At 44.4% G+C, this 18,810-nt stretch overlaps 1 protein-coding gene across 6 annotated transcripts in view; it reads right to left on the bottom strand.

Annotated features, from left to right (window-relative positions):
- Positions 1-18,810, bottom strand: part of SH3PXD2A (SH3 and PX domains 2A) — a 285,081-nt gene that overhangs the window by 74,694 nt on the left and 191,577 nt on the right. For 4 of the 6 annotated variants that reach the window (XM_064144446.1, XM_064144442.1, XM_064144444.1 and 1 more), the window contains 2 exons: positions 14,901-14,948; positions 5,137-5,268 (listed from right to left, as the gene is read on the bottom strand). In XM_064144446.1, coding sequence (XP_064000516.1) covers positions 5,137-5,268; positions 14,901-14,948 — 180 coding nt within the window. Of the gene's footprint in view, positions 1-5,136; positions 5,269-10,398; positions 10,406-14,900; positions 14,949-18,810 lie in introns of all 6 variants that reach the window. The other 2 variants (XM_064144447.1, XM_064144443.1) reach the window with 2 other exon arrangements.

Here is an 18,810-nt window from a genome sequence, read left to right as displayed (position 1 = left end):
TGGAAATTGCTGGTGCCTCACTTATCTGTTAGAATAAACAGAAATGTACTGGGGGCAGCTTTCACAAGGTAATGCTAATGCTCACAGACATTTGCTAGCAGGACACACAAAGCCATGTTCCTTCTATGTACAAAGGGAGGACTATGAAGACTACATCCTTGAGGAAAGAATTGAGCAGAAAGCAGATACAAGACACAAACTTAAACCAAACCACTCATCGGCACTAAAGAACGGGAACCAAACAAATCAGTGCTACTTGGAAAAACATACATGGCAGAGGAGATATAGAGGTGAGTTGCAAACAAACCCAGTCACAAACAAACAACAAAAAGCCCAAGCAACCAAAAAAACCAACCACAACCCAAAACAACCCCAACCCCATGCCATGTTTCTCTGCTTCTACATGGAACACTTCAAGAGTGCACCTTTAGCCAAAATGTAGTAGTTAACTATGAAAATTTGGCCCAGTGTGGTACCAAGGGAAACCCTGGAAAACAACATCTTCAAATAAAGGGTGCTGTGTCAATCTAAGAAGGAGTTTGCAATAGGGAAGCCAGTGCACACCCAAAAGTCAATCTAAAGAGAGCTGTGGCCACTCTGCGTTCACCTCCTAGATTGTGACTGCTGCAAGTCAGCAGCATAAATGAATCCCTGTGGTGTAGCAGAGCACACTGCCAGGCACACATTAGTCTCCTGATGTTGTGCAGATAGCCGACAAGTCCCAGGACCCATAACCCAGGGCACCCTGATGAATAGAAATGCTCCTTATGATGATACTTCAGTGTCACATTTCACATCTCAGCTAAGAGAGTAGCCTCTCTTTCCAGAGATCCCTTTGGGTCTTGGTGAAGCTTCACTAACCATAATAGCTTTGTCTTTTGTATTGCATGTAACATAGTATTGGAAATTGGCCTGCAGTTATGTAATTACAAAGGAAATTGCTATGGTTCTGCTCAATGCAGCTGAAAATGCCATCCCAGGATGCCTCCACCACAGTTAAGGCTGCTGAGGGTTACAAGGGAAAAGTACCCATCCTGCCTATAAGCAGAGCAGCAGTGCAGGCAGAGGTGCTCGTGAGTATGTTTAAACTTCACTGTCTGTCAGGTTTTCCATTGCAAACACTACTGCCATGGTTTACAGCTTGCCTATTTCAAGCCATGTCCACACAAAACTTGGCAGTGAGGGAGCTGCTCTGGCCCAGTCCCTCCTTCTCCTACCTTAAAGAAATCCATGTTGGATTTCTGCTTTGAAGTTACATTTCTTTTCTGCAGTAGGAATACATTTAAATCATTCCACAAGGCTTTTTTTGGTTAAGGTTTAAAAGAAGCCTAAGTACTTGACAGAAGACTTGAGTCAACTAACTATTCATATTGTTATTTTGAAAGAGCTCAGAAATGTTTAGATAGTGCTGGACAGTGCGGGTTGGTTACACAATGCCTTCAAACAAATCACAGTCACTTCTAGCAGGCAACACAAGCCCTGTTCCTAGACACCATCTGTAGAGCCTGCAGACCTTCATTTTTTTGCTGATGCATGTGACCATTGCTACCACAGTTTCCTTCTCAACTAATGAAAAAAAGGAAGGAGATATGCATCACACACATCAGGCATATTGTGGGTTTTCTGCTCATGTCACCATAATTAAGGCCTGAAGAATAATTTTTATTGAGCCAAGTGCCAATGTCTATTACTAAATAATTTGTTCTGAAGTACAGAAATCCTACAGGTTTCTTTCAGTCTAGCAAGGTTTCTTCTGTGGCAATTGCAGCAACAGTCAGGTTACTGTGACCATTGGGCTTCATAGCCAAGATGAAGGTTTCAGAAATCATGCACTCTATATCACACAGTATCATCAGGGTTGGAAGAGACCTCACAGATCATCAAGTCCAACCCTTATGCTACACTGACCTTGCTTTTAAGTCATAACACTGAACAGAACTTTTCAAATTACGTCCAAGTGAGAACTTCAGTTGGCACAATGATTAAGACAACCTATTCCAACTCTCTTAAAGAGAAAACTGAGTATGAGACAAGGCCCTGCCATGCAGGCTTGCACACATCTGCCTGTTGAATGCCTTAAATACCATCTCTCGTAGAAGGGAAAACACTGGATAGTACTAGAGTAAGAACAAGACACTTACTTAAGAGAAATTTAATGTGGCTAGATTACAACCGAGCAAAACTACAGTAAATCTGATTCTCCCCCCTCCTGCCTTCTACCTCTGCCCTATGCACTGGCCTTTGACACTAACTCACTTTCAGGGGGGTTCATAATTTGGAGGCAAACGTCAGAAGAGATGGTAACTCTAACTCAGGACAGGTCCTAGAATTGTTCAGAAGAAAAAATCCAGCAGGACAGGAAACAGGCATCATTGTCCAGAAACTAGCTTTTATCCTCCTTGTGTGAAAGCCAGGGCCATTTGACAAGTAAAGAGAAGGTGTTCTTCCCTATAGAGCTACACAATAACCAAAAATTAAGGGGTTCTCCCACTCCAGGAAACAAAAAAACTGCATAAGTGTCCTAGGCATTAGCAAGCAACCCTATTCAGGCAAGGTTTTAAACATCCATCAATCACCTGTGCCTTTTCATACCTAGCTAGACCCCCAAATCAGATATATGATGTGCTATACGTATGTATACACCGAAGGAAGTTCGCGACACTGGCTGAGCAGCACACCCAGCGCTCACTGTTGTCTGACGGAACTTTCCAGCTACACAGCTAACAAGCTACCCGGAATTCTGCAACAAAAGCAGTAACTGTCCCTGCTGCAGCTAACATCCATAAACACCTTACATGACCTGCATCTGTCTGGATCAGGAGAGCAAGTTTAATTTACACAATCACAGCTACAGTTTCAGAACACTTATCAAGCCAGCACAACCACAGAGTCAGATGAATTACTACACATGCACGTTGTCCAATAATTTTATTTTCCTGAAAAGGATATCCCCATGTTCTTAGAAGTCATAACCACATCTTCTAGGTTTGCTTGCCTCCACTCAAAGATAACCAAATTCAAATAACTCAAGAGTTTCAAGAGTTGACAGCTGAGAAATTTTTGCCAGTTTCATTCCATGCCATTCATAGCTTCAACTATAGCTGAAGAAGCCACAGTATTAAAGTGATTCCTGTGGTATCTCTAACACAGGAGAGTGAGAGCGTATGTTTGGAGTCCTGTTTGTGGAATAAATAAAACAGTTTCCTTGCCAGAACAGTTTTAAAGAAGCCCTCTCCATTGGCAATCCATGACTTCTATTGGTTCAAAAAATTCTGTATCTGTATCTTTATTTTATACATATTATATATATAAATGGAAAGAGCATAGCATGGAGTTCAGAGCTTCACATTTCCTTCCTTGTTTACATGAAGAAAGTCAGCTGCTAAGCATCAGAATATGGTCTTAACTGTAATCCAAATTCAAGGATGTTTCCTTAGAAAAGTCACATTCCTGGACCCACTAATTAGACTCAAACTCTGACACTCTCCATTTTTATCTCCACATGCCTTGTATGCTCGATACAGTATGATGTAAACTGTGGGAGACAGAAAGGCCACATTAGAAAGAAGGCCACAAAAAGAAACTGTAATTTGGAATTCAGACGCTTCTTGCATTATTTAACAGCCCAGTTCCCTTGGCTCCATAAGCCATTATGCAAGGCAAGAGTATCATGGATAAGAATGTAAGTTGCAACAATAACCAAGATTGCTTTGACAGCAACAACGCCCACTATTGTCAATGAGGAACCCTCAGGCTTGAATGGGAGGATGCTTGTCCACTAGCCCAGACACAGCTTCAGAAGAGATTCCCATCATTGTCCCCCTATGCCCCCCTTTCGGTCATAATGCTTGCTTTAAGTGGGGCAGATGAGCGTTTTGGCCTCTCTAGTTTGCAAGTCAGTACCCGGGAGACAGGCACTTCTGTTCAGACTATCCTGTGCATTTCCACACTCGATCCATTTGGACACCGCGCTAAATCACCAGCCAGCAGCTGATTGCATCACTTCGAGCCTTAGGCTTTCATATAGCAGAGAAATTACCACTCCATTATAAGGAGAAAATCAAAACAAAACAAATGCACGGTCATCGCTCTGGATAACCTGACTCAAAGCTCTGGAAGATAGATTCGAGTCCCAGATCAGGGGTGCTCTGGTTTCCCTAAGCTCTGGTGTGTCCAGAACTCTCCAGAGCCAGCTAGCCACGAGAACTCTGAGAGTAGAACTACCAATGATGTGAGCTTTTGCTCGAATGGCTCCAAACGCCAGCAGCTCCTCTGGACGAGGACACACAAGTCACAAGTGGGCTGGAAAACAGTCCTGGGCAACAGCTCCGGGTTAATACGCAAGGATCACTGAAGGGGAGGAGGGGAGCTGCTGAAGACAGGCAGTTATTCAAACCATCTGCTAAGCCACTCCAGCCACTCATATACAGCCTCCTACATTTGTACAGCCTGACTCAAAGCACCCAGGCATACAAGAGTTAAAGCATACAAAAGACATCTATGCAAACACTTGCCAAAATCTCATTTTCCAAGTGGAAGCTGGTTGTTCCACAGACGGCAGAAGAAGGGATTTCATCTTGCTTTCAGATGGCAGCCTCTGCCTCCTTCCCTCAAAATCCGCCAATTAACAACTCTGCAAGCAGGTTTGAAACTGTGCATAGCCACGTATTTATCTGCGCACATTCTCTCCCCTCCCTCCTGAGGTCTGGGCCATGGGCTAAGCTGTCAAGCCAAATTTCATCCCAAGCAATTTTTAAACACTCATGTTATAAATCCGCCAAAAAGGGAATTAGTAATGGAAATGCTGACAGAGATTTGAGACAGGGCAGCTCTATCAGCCTACTATACATCACTTTCATTAGCTGCAGATCTTTCTCTGCTTCACCTTCATTTTCCATTAACGTACTTTGGCTAATTAATGCACAAAACCTATGAAACATTCTTACAGTAGAAGGCAATATTTGGCCCCCAGCCCAAATCAACACTGAGAAATTTCAACATCCTCAGCCAGACATAGTAACTGTACCAGATGGAGCTAACGTACGGTCAGAAGCAGTGACGAGGAAACCAAAAGAGGAGGAACACATGCAAAAATCAGACCAGTGGATGAGAGAAAAAACAGCAAACATGTCTTACCACTTTCGTTTTTCTCGATGACATCCACGACCTCTCCAGCCTGGAGGCTGATCTCAGAGTTCTCCTGCTTCTCATAGTTGGACACCACCACATATTGCTCCAGGATCATGGGTTCAGAGCTAGCATCAGCACCTGGAGAAGGGAAAAAGCAAGCTGTAAGCCAGCTTCCAGCCATGGCTCCTTGAAAGCGACCTCCGTCCATCTGATTCACAACAGGCCAACTTGTCACTAAAGCCAAGCGAATCAGCAAACAACCTTGGCTCACAGCATATCTCCAAATGGCTGGCCATATAGAAACAGCCTCCTCTGGCCCACAGCTCAGCAGCACAGAGGGACATTGGAGAGAAGAAAAATTAAAAAGGGGAGGAAAAAAAAATATGAAGAGGAGCCGAAAACAGCGAATTAGTTGCAAAGTTTCATGATGGATGCTGGAAATAAATCTCTTCCCAACATGATTTCCACAATCCTTGCTCCCATTCAGAGAGAGGAGTCCTCAGCAGAAGCAGCATAGATCCACAACTGAGCCATCCCCCCAGTTAGCCCAAAGAAAAAACAAAACAAAACAAAACCCACACACACATTAAAAAAAAACCCTAAAACAAACAAACAAAAAACCCAGCTCTCCCCTTGGCGGCTCAGCTCTTTCTCCACTCTAAAAGCTTGAGCTGAAAGTCAAGAGGGGGCTGTAGATGCCAATCATATTCGTCTGCACTGCAGCCCTTAAATAGAAACACATGAGCGGGACTGAAAGAGAGGGAGGTGGGGTGGAGGGAGAGAAGGGAGGGCGGGGAAGAGTGTTTACTTGAAACAGAAGAAGAAAAAAAGTATAGCGCCAGATCCCTGCTTAAACACAGCCACCCCCTGCGTGCCCCCCGCCAGCTCCACAGTTCCGCATTCCCTGCGGCACAGCAGCCCCGAACGGGACAGGGGCACAGCGCACTGCAGCTTCTCCATCTCCATCGCCTTTCAGCGCCTTTTTGGAGCCCTTGGAGCCAATCTCTCCAGCCGTTCGGTTTCTTTTCGTATCAAGGGCTTTCAACTGTCAGCGTAATTTATGAATGAGAGCAGCCTCTCACACAAATGGGTGAAAAAAGGTGCAAAATAACCGTTCGCCTCCCTTCCCCCTCACTTCTGGAGCTTATTCCTTTGCTTTATTTGATTTCTGACTTTTCCACCCCCAAACCAAAATCATTCATTTTGGGGCGGAGCTGTGAGACGGGCATGCTGCAGGGCCAGATGTGGAGGGAGCCCTCCTTGCACTGCTGCTTGTCGTAGGAGACACATCCCTGCTCTCTTGTGCAACATAAACAGTGCAAATGGAGCCTCTGCTCTTCCAAGCCCAGGTACGGACTGGTGGTGCTCTGCCTGGAAAACCTACAAAATCTTTTAGAATATCAGTGTTTCTTAATTTGCCCTCATTTACACACTTTCCAAAGTGCCAGACCAGCACGAAAAGCGCACACAACTTCTAAGAGCCCGCATGCCTTAAGGCAAAATTACACCACCGATTTTCTGAATCACAGCAATGTGTATTAGGGCAGCACAGTTCGGGCCAACAGCATTATTATACATTTTACATACTAAGAGGCAGTTCTCATCTCTCTAGATTAAGATAAAGATAGAAAGGGGAGACAGAAGCAGATGTATGACTTGCTGAAAGTCCCATTTCACTTGACACTTTGGGAGTAGACTCCAGGTCTCCTGAATCTCTGATGACAAATTGGCTACAAGAGATGGGAAGGAAGCAGCAGGATTTGAAACTGTCCACCAGACAAGTCAGGGGACTGACAGCCAAGCACAGGATGCTCAGTGTATATTCAAATGCAGCATGCTCATATGCATTTGGCCTGAGTGATTCTGCAGACAAATAATTAGCATCCCTGCCAAGAAAGATGTAAAGAATGCATCAGCCATCGAAACAGCATCCTGTGAAATGAAAATTCTAGAACAAGAAGCAATTAATTCACCCATTTCCTGAAAGGAAATGCTATCACAATGTCTCCCCTTGGACCAGAGTTAAGAAACTCAGAATATCAGAAGACTTCCTTGCTCCCTGAGCATGCCTCTGACTCTCCTCAGGTTACAGAGGTGATTTTTTTTAAAAGAGGAGTCACCTCCTCTAAAAATTTCTGTAGTTAGTTGAACCACAGCCAGTAACAGGAATGGGGGAGAAGACCATGAACTGACATTGCTGAAGTGTGTAGTAATTTTCACCATAGCTGTTCATTCCAAATAAGTATCTTGTTTCTGTTCATGGTGAATCAGCTTGACTTGTGTGTTCTGATTTAAACCATTGCTACTTGGGTTATCTAGAGTGTGATGAGATGGTTTTCCTTGCTTCACACCAATACCCACACAGTCCAGGGAGGAGCAGAATGATCATCTTTCTTCAACCTATTTATACAAGTAACACCTATATGCTCCAATTCATTTTAGTATTCCTAAGATAAATATAATTTCTCTAATGAGAAACAAAAGCCATTATGCTCTTATGTTCATGAATGTGCATCAGCAGAGAATTCAGTGTGTGGAAAGGCAAAAGGAAGGACTAAATCGTGACAAAGGGAGCAGGGGACGTGCAGGAAGCCACCAGCTAAATAGATACCCTAAATAACTTCTTTCCTGTAATCTCCTAAACAGTTTTCATAGGAGTAGAGTAAGCAAAAAAAACCACAAAAGACAGGTTTGGCTTGGTGGCAGGAGTGGTATTCACGTGAAGTGTATATCACTCCTGGGACCAAGGACAGGACCTGGCTGGAGTGCAGGCTGGCAAACACATCACTGTCAGCCACTGAGGCCAAGCCATAGATTATGTGCCAAGGGAGTGCCCTCGCCAGGAATCCTGGAGATGCAGCACTTCAAATCCACCTCCACAACTCCAGCTCCAACACATAAAATAGTTTACAGTCTGACAAGATAGGCTATATCTGTACTCCTACTCAGTGGGACTTTATGGTGCTGTTTTCTGTACAATGCTCCCTCCTGCCTTGGGTAAGGTACTGACTGCAGGAGGATTGCTTTGTCACTACAGAGGCTGGTGCAACATACACAGTTAAGAGATTGTCCTGACAGAAGCTTGTATAAGCATTACAGGGTTCCTGTTAAGGCCAGAAAAGCAGAATTCATTGGTCTAGGAAGTCACCAGCGTCAAATAAACTTGTTCATCTACAGCTACAGCACCCTTTGGAGATGGGTGGGGTTCCCGTGACTCCCAAAGCAACACTTACTCAGGGTTTGGCACTGCACAGTGGGAAAGACTTGGGTAACAACAAAGGAAGAAAGAAAACAGGAGAGAGGAAAGAATCCAAATGATGAAAAGACTTAAAGATTGTCTGGGCAGCCTGATTTAGGTGGTTACTCTACTTCCTTCAGGTACAGCAGAAGCATACTCAGGATCACAGAATCAAGCAGGTTGGAAGAGACCTCCAAGATTATCCAGTCCAACCTAGCACCCAGCCCTAGCCAGTCAACTAGACCATGGCACTAAGTGCCTCATCCAGTCTTTTCTTGAACACCTCCAGGGACGGTGACTCCACCACCTCCTTGGGCAGCCCATTCCAATGGTAAATCACTCTCTGTAAAGAACTTCCTCCTAGTATCAAGCCTATACCTACCCTTGTTCTGTTGCTGGTTGCCTGGGAGAAGAGACAGACCCCACCTAGCTACAACCTCCCTTCAGGTAGAGAGCAATGAGGTCACTCCCGAGCCTCCTCCAGGCTCAACAACCCCAGCTCCCTCGGCCTCTCCTCATAGGGCTCGTCCTCCACTATATTACTGGTATGTTATGTCACTCTGCAGGTTTTCCACCACAAAAGGCAAGACCGAGAGCACAGCATCAGTTACAGCCACTGTTGTGGGTGTTTCTCCAACCCTGCCAGTTAGTTTAGGTCAAGTCTGTAACACAGGACACAGCATGGCATTCAAGAACAAAAGCCTGCTCAGTGTGAAGCATGGCAGAGAAGAGTGGTGCCCAGCGATACAAGTTCCCCAGCAAGCTCATATGCACACTGCAATGCAGCCCGACACTGCAGCCCCATTTTTAAAACCTCTTCATCCCAGGAGAGCAGAGGATAGGATAAAGCTGATATGCCAAGTTCCCCACTCCTCTCTCCCCCCAAAAAAGCGAAATTAGTATTGTGGTTTAGCTCGAACTTGCAAGCCCACCCCAAAGCAGAGCACACGACAGATGACTGGCTGAAGAGTTTGCTTGCCTCTCCATTTCTTTTTGCCTCGAGTCCGTTTCCTGGTTAACGTCTTGAGGATACCCCTCCTCCTCTCCATAGGGTTCCACTTTACAATCCTCCAGCTCCTCACCTCAGCGATTCCCTTCGTGGGGCTGGGCAGAAATGTCATCGGAGCTTGTCTGTGCCCCTTACAGCTGGGCACTATTAAGTGACACAGTTGCACCCTATCCCCCTCACCAGGCAGCAGGGAGGGAACATCATTCCTCCCGCTGTACTCAGAAACCAGAAACTACTGTAAAAGCCTCCTAAAGAGGAGTGTAGAGCAACGTCGTCTTCCTCCTCCTCCTCCTGTGTTGCAACATCTAAGACCTATGATGGTGTTGCAATAGCCAAATATCAAAACCACCAAGTGGACTCCAAAAATAAAATAATCTGGATATGGAAATCCAAAACTCATGATCTTTGCCAGAGTACTCTGTTGTTATCAGACTATAAACATGTCTACTCTTTTAATCCACGCAGCACACAGGCTTTTATATTGCCCTGTTGTGATTATCAATCAAGTGTTTACAGATTCAGACTAAATGAATTAGTACTGGGCTGGTCAGTGGAAGTTATGCAGAAGCAGCCAAAACCACAGAAACGGTCAGTGAACACCACAAAGATGATTCACAGCTGAGTAACCAACTGCCAGGTAGCTGAGCTCTTCCAACCTGGGCACAACTGCTGAGGACATGCATCATCTGTGTGAGACACACCTACCAGAAAGCATCCCCAAGTGCCACGGTTTCCCATAGGACAAAGTCAGAGCTTTGTGCTTCTCTGAGCATAGGGAGGAGTAACTGTGGTAGCTTGGATCTAGAGCTGTGGTTTCTTTTTAAAGCCAGTTTCAACAGCAAGTAGCAGCAAGACTACTTAAAATCCTCAGATCTGTCTGTTCCCTCATAACAATCATCTGCCTAGCTCCAAATACAAGGTGTTCTCCCCCTATGAACTTTACCTCTTTCTTATCAGAAGGACCACATCACTAGGATAAATAAACCACATTAAAACTGCATGTTTCCTTTGAGCCTTCCACCAGTGACCTATCCCCAAGTATTTTAAGACAGAGAGCTTAGGTTTACCTTAGAATTGGGCTATGTGTCTATTTCACACAAGCTAAAAAGCAGGCTTTACCATGCAAAGCACATGAGATCACACAAGAGCTCACAACCTCACAGGGGTCTCAGAAAAGCAGTTCCTAAAATAACCTAGAGCAAGTACCTAGAGCAAGCAGTGGGATGAGACTGATGAAGCCTCCCAGAAATCTCCTTGGGGAAAATAAGAGTTCAGATCAAAACCCATCTTTCTAAGCCTAGGACCACTCTTCTGTCCAGGGGGTTTTATTTGTTTTGGATTAATTTCTTTGGGTTTTTTTTTGGTTGTGTTCTTAATATGACCAAAACAAACCATCAGGGCTTTTGGCTCATCTCCTGGGTACTCCTGCTCTTTTCAGCCCCCTACCCACTTACCAAAATTCAGGCTATATTTGCACATCAATTATTTTTAGAGGTAAAAGTTCACTCAGAGCTTGAGGCAACAGAAAAAAAGATTCATACCCATCCCTTCTGACACAGGAATACCTTCAGTCTTAGCAATGTTTAACTTGAGAGATCAGAAACTCTGAGGACAGCAATCCTGAGCCACAAAGCTTTAGAGACAGAGACAGAAGTTCAGCACCACTTATGGTAACTAAAGGAATTCAGTACAAGTCCAGTTCAGTCTCTATACCTTCACAGTAAAACAGTATTGGTGAAAATCCCTTTTCTTCATTATAGATGAAAGTAAGTATCTGTGTAAATCCATTAGTTGGGTTATTAACACACTATCATTTCCTCAGCTCTTTCCTGAGCCGAGTTCTTTTACAAAGAACAAATGGATTCTGTTTTGTTTTCAGAAAAGAGTTTCAGAAGGAGGAGATACTGGTTATTAGGCAGAGAGGACTGGAAGCAAAAAGGGAAGGGGCTGGATCCTATTGCTTAAGTCATTCAGAAGACCCAAAGCCAGAGAAGTTTGGCCTAAAATCTGGTCCAAATCCCAAAGAATGCTCATGAATAAAACCAGGTTGAACACCATGCACCCAGTGACGACAACCAGGTCAGCATGTAAACTCTCTCACCCCAGGTTAGCAACCAGAATTAACATACCAGAAGTTTTTCCAAAAGTGAACATCCATCCATATACCTTCCTCAACTCCTCAGTGCTTAGAGCAGCTAGAACTCTATTCTTTCTTGTCCTTCTGGTTAGATATACAGAAATCTGGTATTGATGGTAACTCCATGAGCTGCATAGAATCAACCAGGTTGGAAGAGACCTCCAAGATCATCCAGTCCAACCTAGCACCCAGCCCTAGCCAGTCAACTAGACCATGGCACTAAGTGCCTCATCCAGTCTTTTCTTGAACACCTCCAGGGACAGTGACTCTGCCACCTCCCTGGGCAGCCCATTCCAATGCCAATCACTCTCCCTGCCAACAACTTCCTCCTAACATCCAGCCTAGACCTCTCCTGGCACAACTTGAGACTGTGTCCCCTTGTTCTTTTGCTGGTTGCCTGGGAGAAGAGACCAACCCCCACCTGGCTACAGCCTCTCTTCAGGTAGTTGTAGACAGCAATGAGGTTCCCTCTGAGCCTCCACTTCTCCAGGCTAAACAACCCCAGCTTCCTCAGCCTCTCCTCATAGGGTTTGTGTTCCAGGCCTTTCACCAGCTTTGCTGCCCTTCTCTGGACATGTTCCAGCACCTCAACTTCTCTCTTGAATTGAGTGGCCCAGAACTGGACACAGTACTCAAGGTGGGGTCTGACCAGTGTTGAGTACATGGGAAGAATAACCTCTCTCGTTCTGCTGGCCACAAACTCCCTCTTGGGCTGCTGCTACATACAGTTACAGGGAGCCCAAGCTAGCAGCATGTATTACCACCAAGAAGGGAACATGACCAGTAATCAGAGCACCAGAATATTAACCTGACAACTTGATTCATTCCCCAGCATAAGGTGTGTTTTCCAGTGCTTCTGAGAACCAAAATCTGAGCTTCAAGCCCCTGGGACAAGGTACAGCTTTAAGGTAGCATGTACCTTCCAGCACCGAAATGTCTGTCTGACACACAGCTAAATACAGCAGCAAAACACAGTCCCCACAGAGAGTTTGTTGGGAACAGGTTTGGCCCATAGTACATGGCAGGCTCTCTCAAGTGAGCATTTCAGTTCAGTTCTTCCTTCTTTATGGTCCTCACCAGCACTTCCAACAAAATCCTGATGCATGGAGAAATTCAGTGCAGGCCTTTGCCAAGCAGAGCTTGTTAGTCTTGGGATTTTTATTTTTGGTCTGCTAGGTTTTAAAGATAGAGCCAAGAAAAATTAGAGACAGGAGAGTGAAAGGGGAAAAAAAAAAAATATCGAGTCCTCTTTCCACTCCTCCTCAGAAACTTGGCTCTCTGAACAGCAACTCCAACCAACTAGGTTACAGGTAACAACAGTTAGGAATACTTAAGTATGTTGCACACAAATCTGTTAAACTGCTTGGAGATTTTCACACAGCTGCTAGTCAAGGCCTTCCACCAGGCTGAAGTCACCTATGTGCTCTGGCATTTACCCTAGTCCCGCTCAGCAGCGTAACACATTCACATTACTCCACGTGGTGAGAAGCACACTAGCCAAGGAATTAACAGCAACTAGGGTAATTCAAATTCATGCCCCACACAGCACCTGCATGGCACCTGGTTTTTTTCCAGAGTAGGAAATTAAACCACTTGCGATCCTTGGTTAGTGTTCCCATGGCATGGAGCAGGTTCATGCCTTCAGCTAGAGCTTAGGCAGTATGAACCTGGTTTCCTGCCTAGTTTCCAAACCCCAGCCTAGGACACAGCTGTGCTATGTGGGGAAAGATCATATTCAAATCCAGGCCTGCTCCATCAGTCTGCCACATTAGGCTACAGGCCATGGCAGGTCAAGAGTACTTCTACTGAAGAATCACTGTGTTTGAAACTTGGGGTCCATTTGGATAAGAAGTAAAACTGAAAGGCTTTGAGGTGGAAAATAGAGGTCCCAGAGGACTTCTGAGCAGGACTACATATCAACATTAGCCCTATCATCATGCATAGATTTTTTCCCCCTAAGCTGAACTAGCAACATTTGTTTAACAGATATTATTTTCTTCCTTTCTGCTGACTCCTAGTTAAAGACTTCACTTCCTTGCCCTTCAAGAAGGATGAAAACCTTGGCAGTCAACTTGTCATTTTACATATAGCAACACAAAACAGCCCCTACAGATGCAGGGAGTCAGAGAAACCCAACCTCACCCCCTAGCCAGGTAATCTGAGGACTTCTTGTCATTCTTCCCAAGATACATTACTACTTCTGTCTCCTCTTCAACATGTTTCACTCCTGTTTACTCTCATTTAATTTCTCTGTCTGAACTCTCTGATGGATTATCAACTGCTAGGCTCCTGTGACTGAATGCTTCAGATATTTCTGCATTTTTATATGCAACTACCACCCTGAAATTAGACCTACTCTGCTAAGATTAGGCAGAACACCCGCAGGGGTATATCCAACTTCTGTCAAGGACAGCATTGCTGAAATCACAGCAATCTTGCTCACAAAAGAATCTCAGACAAGCAAGCACTCATCCATTGAGGATGGTGGGAATTTGTTCACATACTTTAAACAGAGCATGAACTTGTGTATTTATCAGCTCAACGATGGAAAACAGCAGGAGTATTTCCATCTTTCCTTGCCTTGAGACCTATGTGTGACCTTAATCATCTGGGTGACTTTGTCATCACATACAGGGTGACATCCTGTACAGACCCAGTCTGCAGCTCATGATCCTTCTTCCTAAGCCCGAAGGAAGTAAAAAACCTCTTCTCTGGTATTTCTTGTTTGCAGAAGAGATCTACTGGGTACTCAGAAATCCCAATTCCTTATACTACCGTTTTCACCTTGTATTAGACTTTCTCCTCAGACCCTGACACCTCACCTAGAAGTTGTTTCTCCACTCCCTCCTTCTTCCCAAGTCCTTGTGATAAGAAGTCTGACGCTCCTGTGAAAAATCTTCATCTTCCTCAGAATCCCATGTTTTTCATATAAAACTCTACTTACTGTAGAAAAGCAAAAGAACAAGGCACATGTAGTCACGTTTCCTTTATCTCAACACACAAGATTTGCCATTCCTGCTCCTCCTCTCTCCTCCATTCCACATGGAATAGCAAGAAAGCAGCTATGCAAGTACATAGCTGTGGCCAGGGGTCAATCCACCGCAAGAAGGAAAGATGCTTTGGAACGTGGCTTTGAGTTGGACAATACAGACACAAGACAGCAACTACTATCTACTGCTAGCAGCAACACCAAGGTGAGGTGGTCAGAAAAGCAAAGTTGTTCCTTATCAGAAATTTTACATTGTGAAAAACCAATATCCAAGTAGGTAACAGATTCCATATATCCACTGCCAGAGGGTTACACTCAAGACAACTCCAAAACCACACATACTTTGAACCACAAACTCTTTTAGTGGCATGCAGAACACCAAGTCACAGGAATTTACCTTGAGCAACACTCTTTTTTGGAGTCTCAGACAAACTGGACATCCAAACTTGAAATCCAAGAAGAGGGCAGCGTGGAAAGAGAAAGTAATTAGATAAACAAGAAAAGAGTCAAATCAGAAAGATGAAAGTTAGTCAATACAGCTTTGAAAGAAACACTTCAGTTTTTCAGAAGAGTGGTGTTGGCATGATGGGGACTCAGTTAAAATCATAAGAACTATCCAGTTAATGTTTATGCTTTAGGAGACTTGCAGAACTTATGAAACTGATCTGTAGTGATCCAATTTTAAGACCTCAGAATAAGATATGCTCTGAGCTTATCCCAATACAACAGGGAGTGCATACCAAGAGTCAGTTTGACTTATTGAGCCTCAGACCTGCAAAAGTATTTAGCTTTGCAGCTGTTAATGATCCCCAGAAGACCAACAGGCAACTCACAGAGATTGAGCTTAGCAAACACATGCAAGTTGCTACAAGCATTTTATTTTTGTTACCCTGGAATAGCATTAAGGAAAACAACAATAGGCAAAAAATACTCCATAGGAAAAGAGTACAGGGCTCAAATAAAGGTACATCTAAAGTATAACTAGAGGTAACATTTTTTAGCAAATGAATATGAGGCAGAAGCCTAAGGAGAAGCTTATCAAGTTTCAACCAATAAGGTAAAAGTATTTCCCTCCCCCTTCCATGAAATGAGGTGCAAACACTTGGTTTGGGATTCTGGAAATAATCTTCAAGGGTTAACTGGTGGGTTTTTTTTTACTGTTTTGGGGTTTTTGTTTCAATACACTGGAAGCATGTTAGGAGCTACTACAGTTGTCCCCATTTCAAAATAAGAACCAGTAAACATTTCCTTTTTATTGGGACAAGGGAGGTGAGGACAGCTCTTACTCTCACATTGTCCAGAAGAAGAGGTGTTTATGCGACAGGCTAAGAAGTTCCTAAATTCTGACAAACAACTCCAAAAATGCAGTTCAAAAGACTAATTTACAATGGGGAACTCAGTTCTGGACCCATCAGTTTAACAGTATGGGGGGGGGGGGGGCAAGCTATACTGGTGGCCTTGTCCATTTGACTTGTCACTGTCTTTTGACTTGCAGAATGTCATCAAGACAGCCAAAAAGCAGCAACAGATTCCTGGTACATGTGTAACTGAGAAATTGCTAGCATGATAAAAAGGGGGAGGGGAAAGCCAAGGTTGGGGGAAAGACTGTGTGAGATCTCAAGGAGCCCAACTTGCCATAAAAATCCCCAAACCCTAATTATTTCAGCTACCAGCTCTTCATTTATTTTTTTCTTACATAAAGTATTTTTCCCCTTGTCAAAACCATTGGTCTAAGACAGAATAAAAGGGTAATCTAAGTATTGACTGGAAAACAATCCCACAAGTCCCCAGAGTGGGCTCCCAGGCTCAAGAAGCAGCATAAAAGCAGCAGCACTCCTCAGCTGCCCCAGCCTGACAGCAGCTAGATGTGGATGAGGTTGCTTCTGAAGCAGAAGACAGCTAGCATATTTCAGCTGCTCCTGCACATCTGCTTAGCATTAAACTTCCTTCTTGGGGATTTTTTTTTTTCAAGATATATTCCAAGACGCTTAAGCTCAAATTGCTACCAGCTTCTAAGAGGTTCCCCCTACAAATAATAAAAATATCAGACATTAGTGATGGATTCCACTTCACAAAAAGCTCAAAGAGCTGTGGAGGGAGCCACGGTATGGGAAGGAGGTCAAAGGCCCCAGAAGCACACTGTGCCCAAGCCAGCAAAACTCAAGCTGGTTTCGCCTTTAGGACAGTTTTACTGGAATCCTGCATGGGGTTTGGAGTGGTTTTCCAACCAGATTGGCAATGGTAAATGAACAAACCCTTGCTTCCTGCCTCTCCTCTCCCCTGCCACTGCACAGCTTATCATTGGCTGATCTCAGATAATTCTGAGGTGGTAGGGGGGTGGTGGAAATCTCAATATTTGGAAGAGAAATTAAAGTTGCCTGCTTAAAGCAAGTCACTCTTAAGGCAATGGCATCCTGATTCTGCTCCTAACACCAATTCCCCAGCCCTTGCGGCCAGCTTCAGCTGGAGTCAGAACAAACCCCTCTGACCAGAATTATTTTTAAAGGTTTGAAAAAAATATGGGTCTGCAAGTTACAGCTAAGTCATGAGGCCAAGTCAGTTGTGAAGAATACAGAGGAGGTTCACTGCCGGAGCCACACTGCACAGAAATAGCGGCAGAACAGGCGTGGCACTGGAAGTGGCTGCTGAACTCCATCCCATCCACCAGAATGGAGATGGGCATTCCCCAGATGGGTCTACTGGACTTCTCACGTGAGGAAGGAAAAGAAGGAATTGAGTAGGGGAGGGAAGTAGAAGAAATGCTTTAAAGATATAATGAAGCTGCTGTTGTCATAAATGAAACACATGAAATAGATGCTCTTTAGATTTTGCCAGAAGCTCTTCTGCTGCCAGTGAGACTCATTTGTTTGCTGCTCCTCCCACTGCTGGCAAAAGAACAGGTGCCAGACTGCTGGAGACCAACTTTAGGCTTGTGACACAACCCCACTCATCTCATTTTAGCAGCATCCCATTTATCTTGTGTTCAGCTAGAGCAGAATGAGCTTCAAAGAACACCCACAAAAGCTAGTCTAAAGTTGACTTCACAAACCCAATGCTACTGGAGTCCAGGGGATGCCACATTCATGATTTGCACCAGTACTGCATATACCACTGGATCCTGATCCAGCAAGTTTGGAGAAACTGGAACAGACTGCTCAGGGGGCTTGTGAAGTCTTCCTCTCTGGAGATATTCAAAACATGTTCCCATGTGATCTGGTATAGGAGATCCTGCTCTGGCAGGGGGGTTGGACTGGATGATCTTTCAAGGTCCTTTCCAGCCACTGATGTTCTGTGATTCTGTAGAACTCCTCCCCTACTGGCATTTCAGCAATAGCTACAGATGCAGGTTTCTTTTTGTCACTAACAATGCTTAAAATGTTCAGTTCAATGTTGAGTCTGGCATCCATTATTTAATACAGCTGAAAAGGCCAGAAGGAACATCCTCCTAAGGAGTCACATGTTCTGCACTGTCAGGGGTATCAGGGACCTTAATAACAAACTTTGTTTTGCCCAAGCTAGTGTCTGTATAGCTGGCTAACCAGTTAAGCTACATATTGCACAACAATATTCCTGCAGGAGTTCTGGGGAATTGAATCACACTGGTTATAGTTATTACCATATGTGCTTATAGTTCTGCCCATGCAGTCTTTGCCCAGAATGCTTTCTGCACATAGCTGAGAAGTTAGCACGGGCAGAAGACAGGTGCCAACAAGTAATACTGATGTGGCTACCTTTCTTTGGAAGGGCAAAAAGTGTTTGCTATACAGGCATGACTTGATCTACAGAAGCTGCCTTCCATAAAGGAGAATGGTCTTAGGTCCACTTGATAAAACTTCTGTTCTCATGAAACCCTACCTTAAAAATCACATGGGTATGCTGAAATTTGCCTGCAGGTGCTAAGGTGCACATTAAAATACTGGCAAAAGGATTGTAAGAACAAGTGGCCATGTTGAAAAGATGCCAGAATCTGAAAAACTGCCCCTTTCCAACAGTGGTCAATTTTGAAGGTCATCAGTCCTTTCCATGATGGGGCACTGCGGGCTCAGTTATTCAAGGACCACAGCAGCGAGTGCAGCTGAGCATTTTGCAGATTCATTTCCCAGATATACACCCTTCCTGTCTTAACAGGGAGGGTGGAAAGAGACTAAGCAGTACAATCCTAAAGTAAACTGAAACTATACTGGCTTCCTGGAAGTCAACAATCAGTGCTCTCCTCCAGAGAACTTCACTGGTGGTCCAGTAATTGGCAGTGATTCTTCAGGCTGGAGCTAGGGAGAGTAAATGCTGCTTCTATTCATCACTACTGA

Source organism: Pogoniulus pusillus, chromosome 6 (assembly GCF_015220805.1).
Source record: "Pogoniulus pusillus isolate bPogPus1 chromosome 6, bPogPus1.pri, whole genome shotgun sequence".
In the NCBI taxonomy this organism is placed as follows: domain Eukaryota; kingdom Metazoa; phylum Chordata; class Aves; order Piciformes; family Lybiidae; genus Pogoniulus; species Pogoniulus pusillus.
The sequence above is the reverse complement of the archived record's forward strand: the minus strand, read 5'-3'. Positions and strand labels throughout refer to the sequence as shown.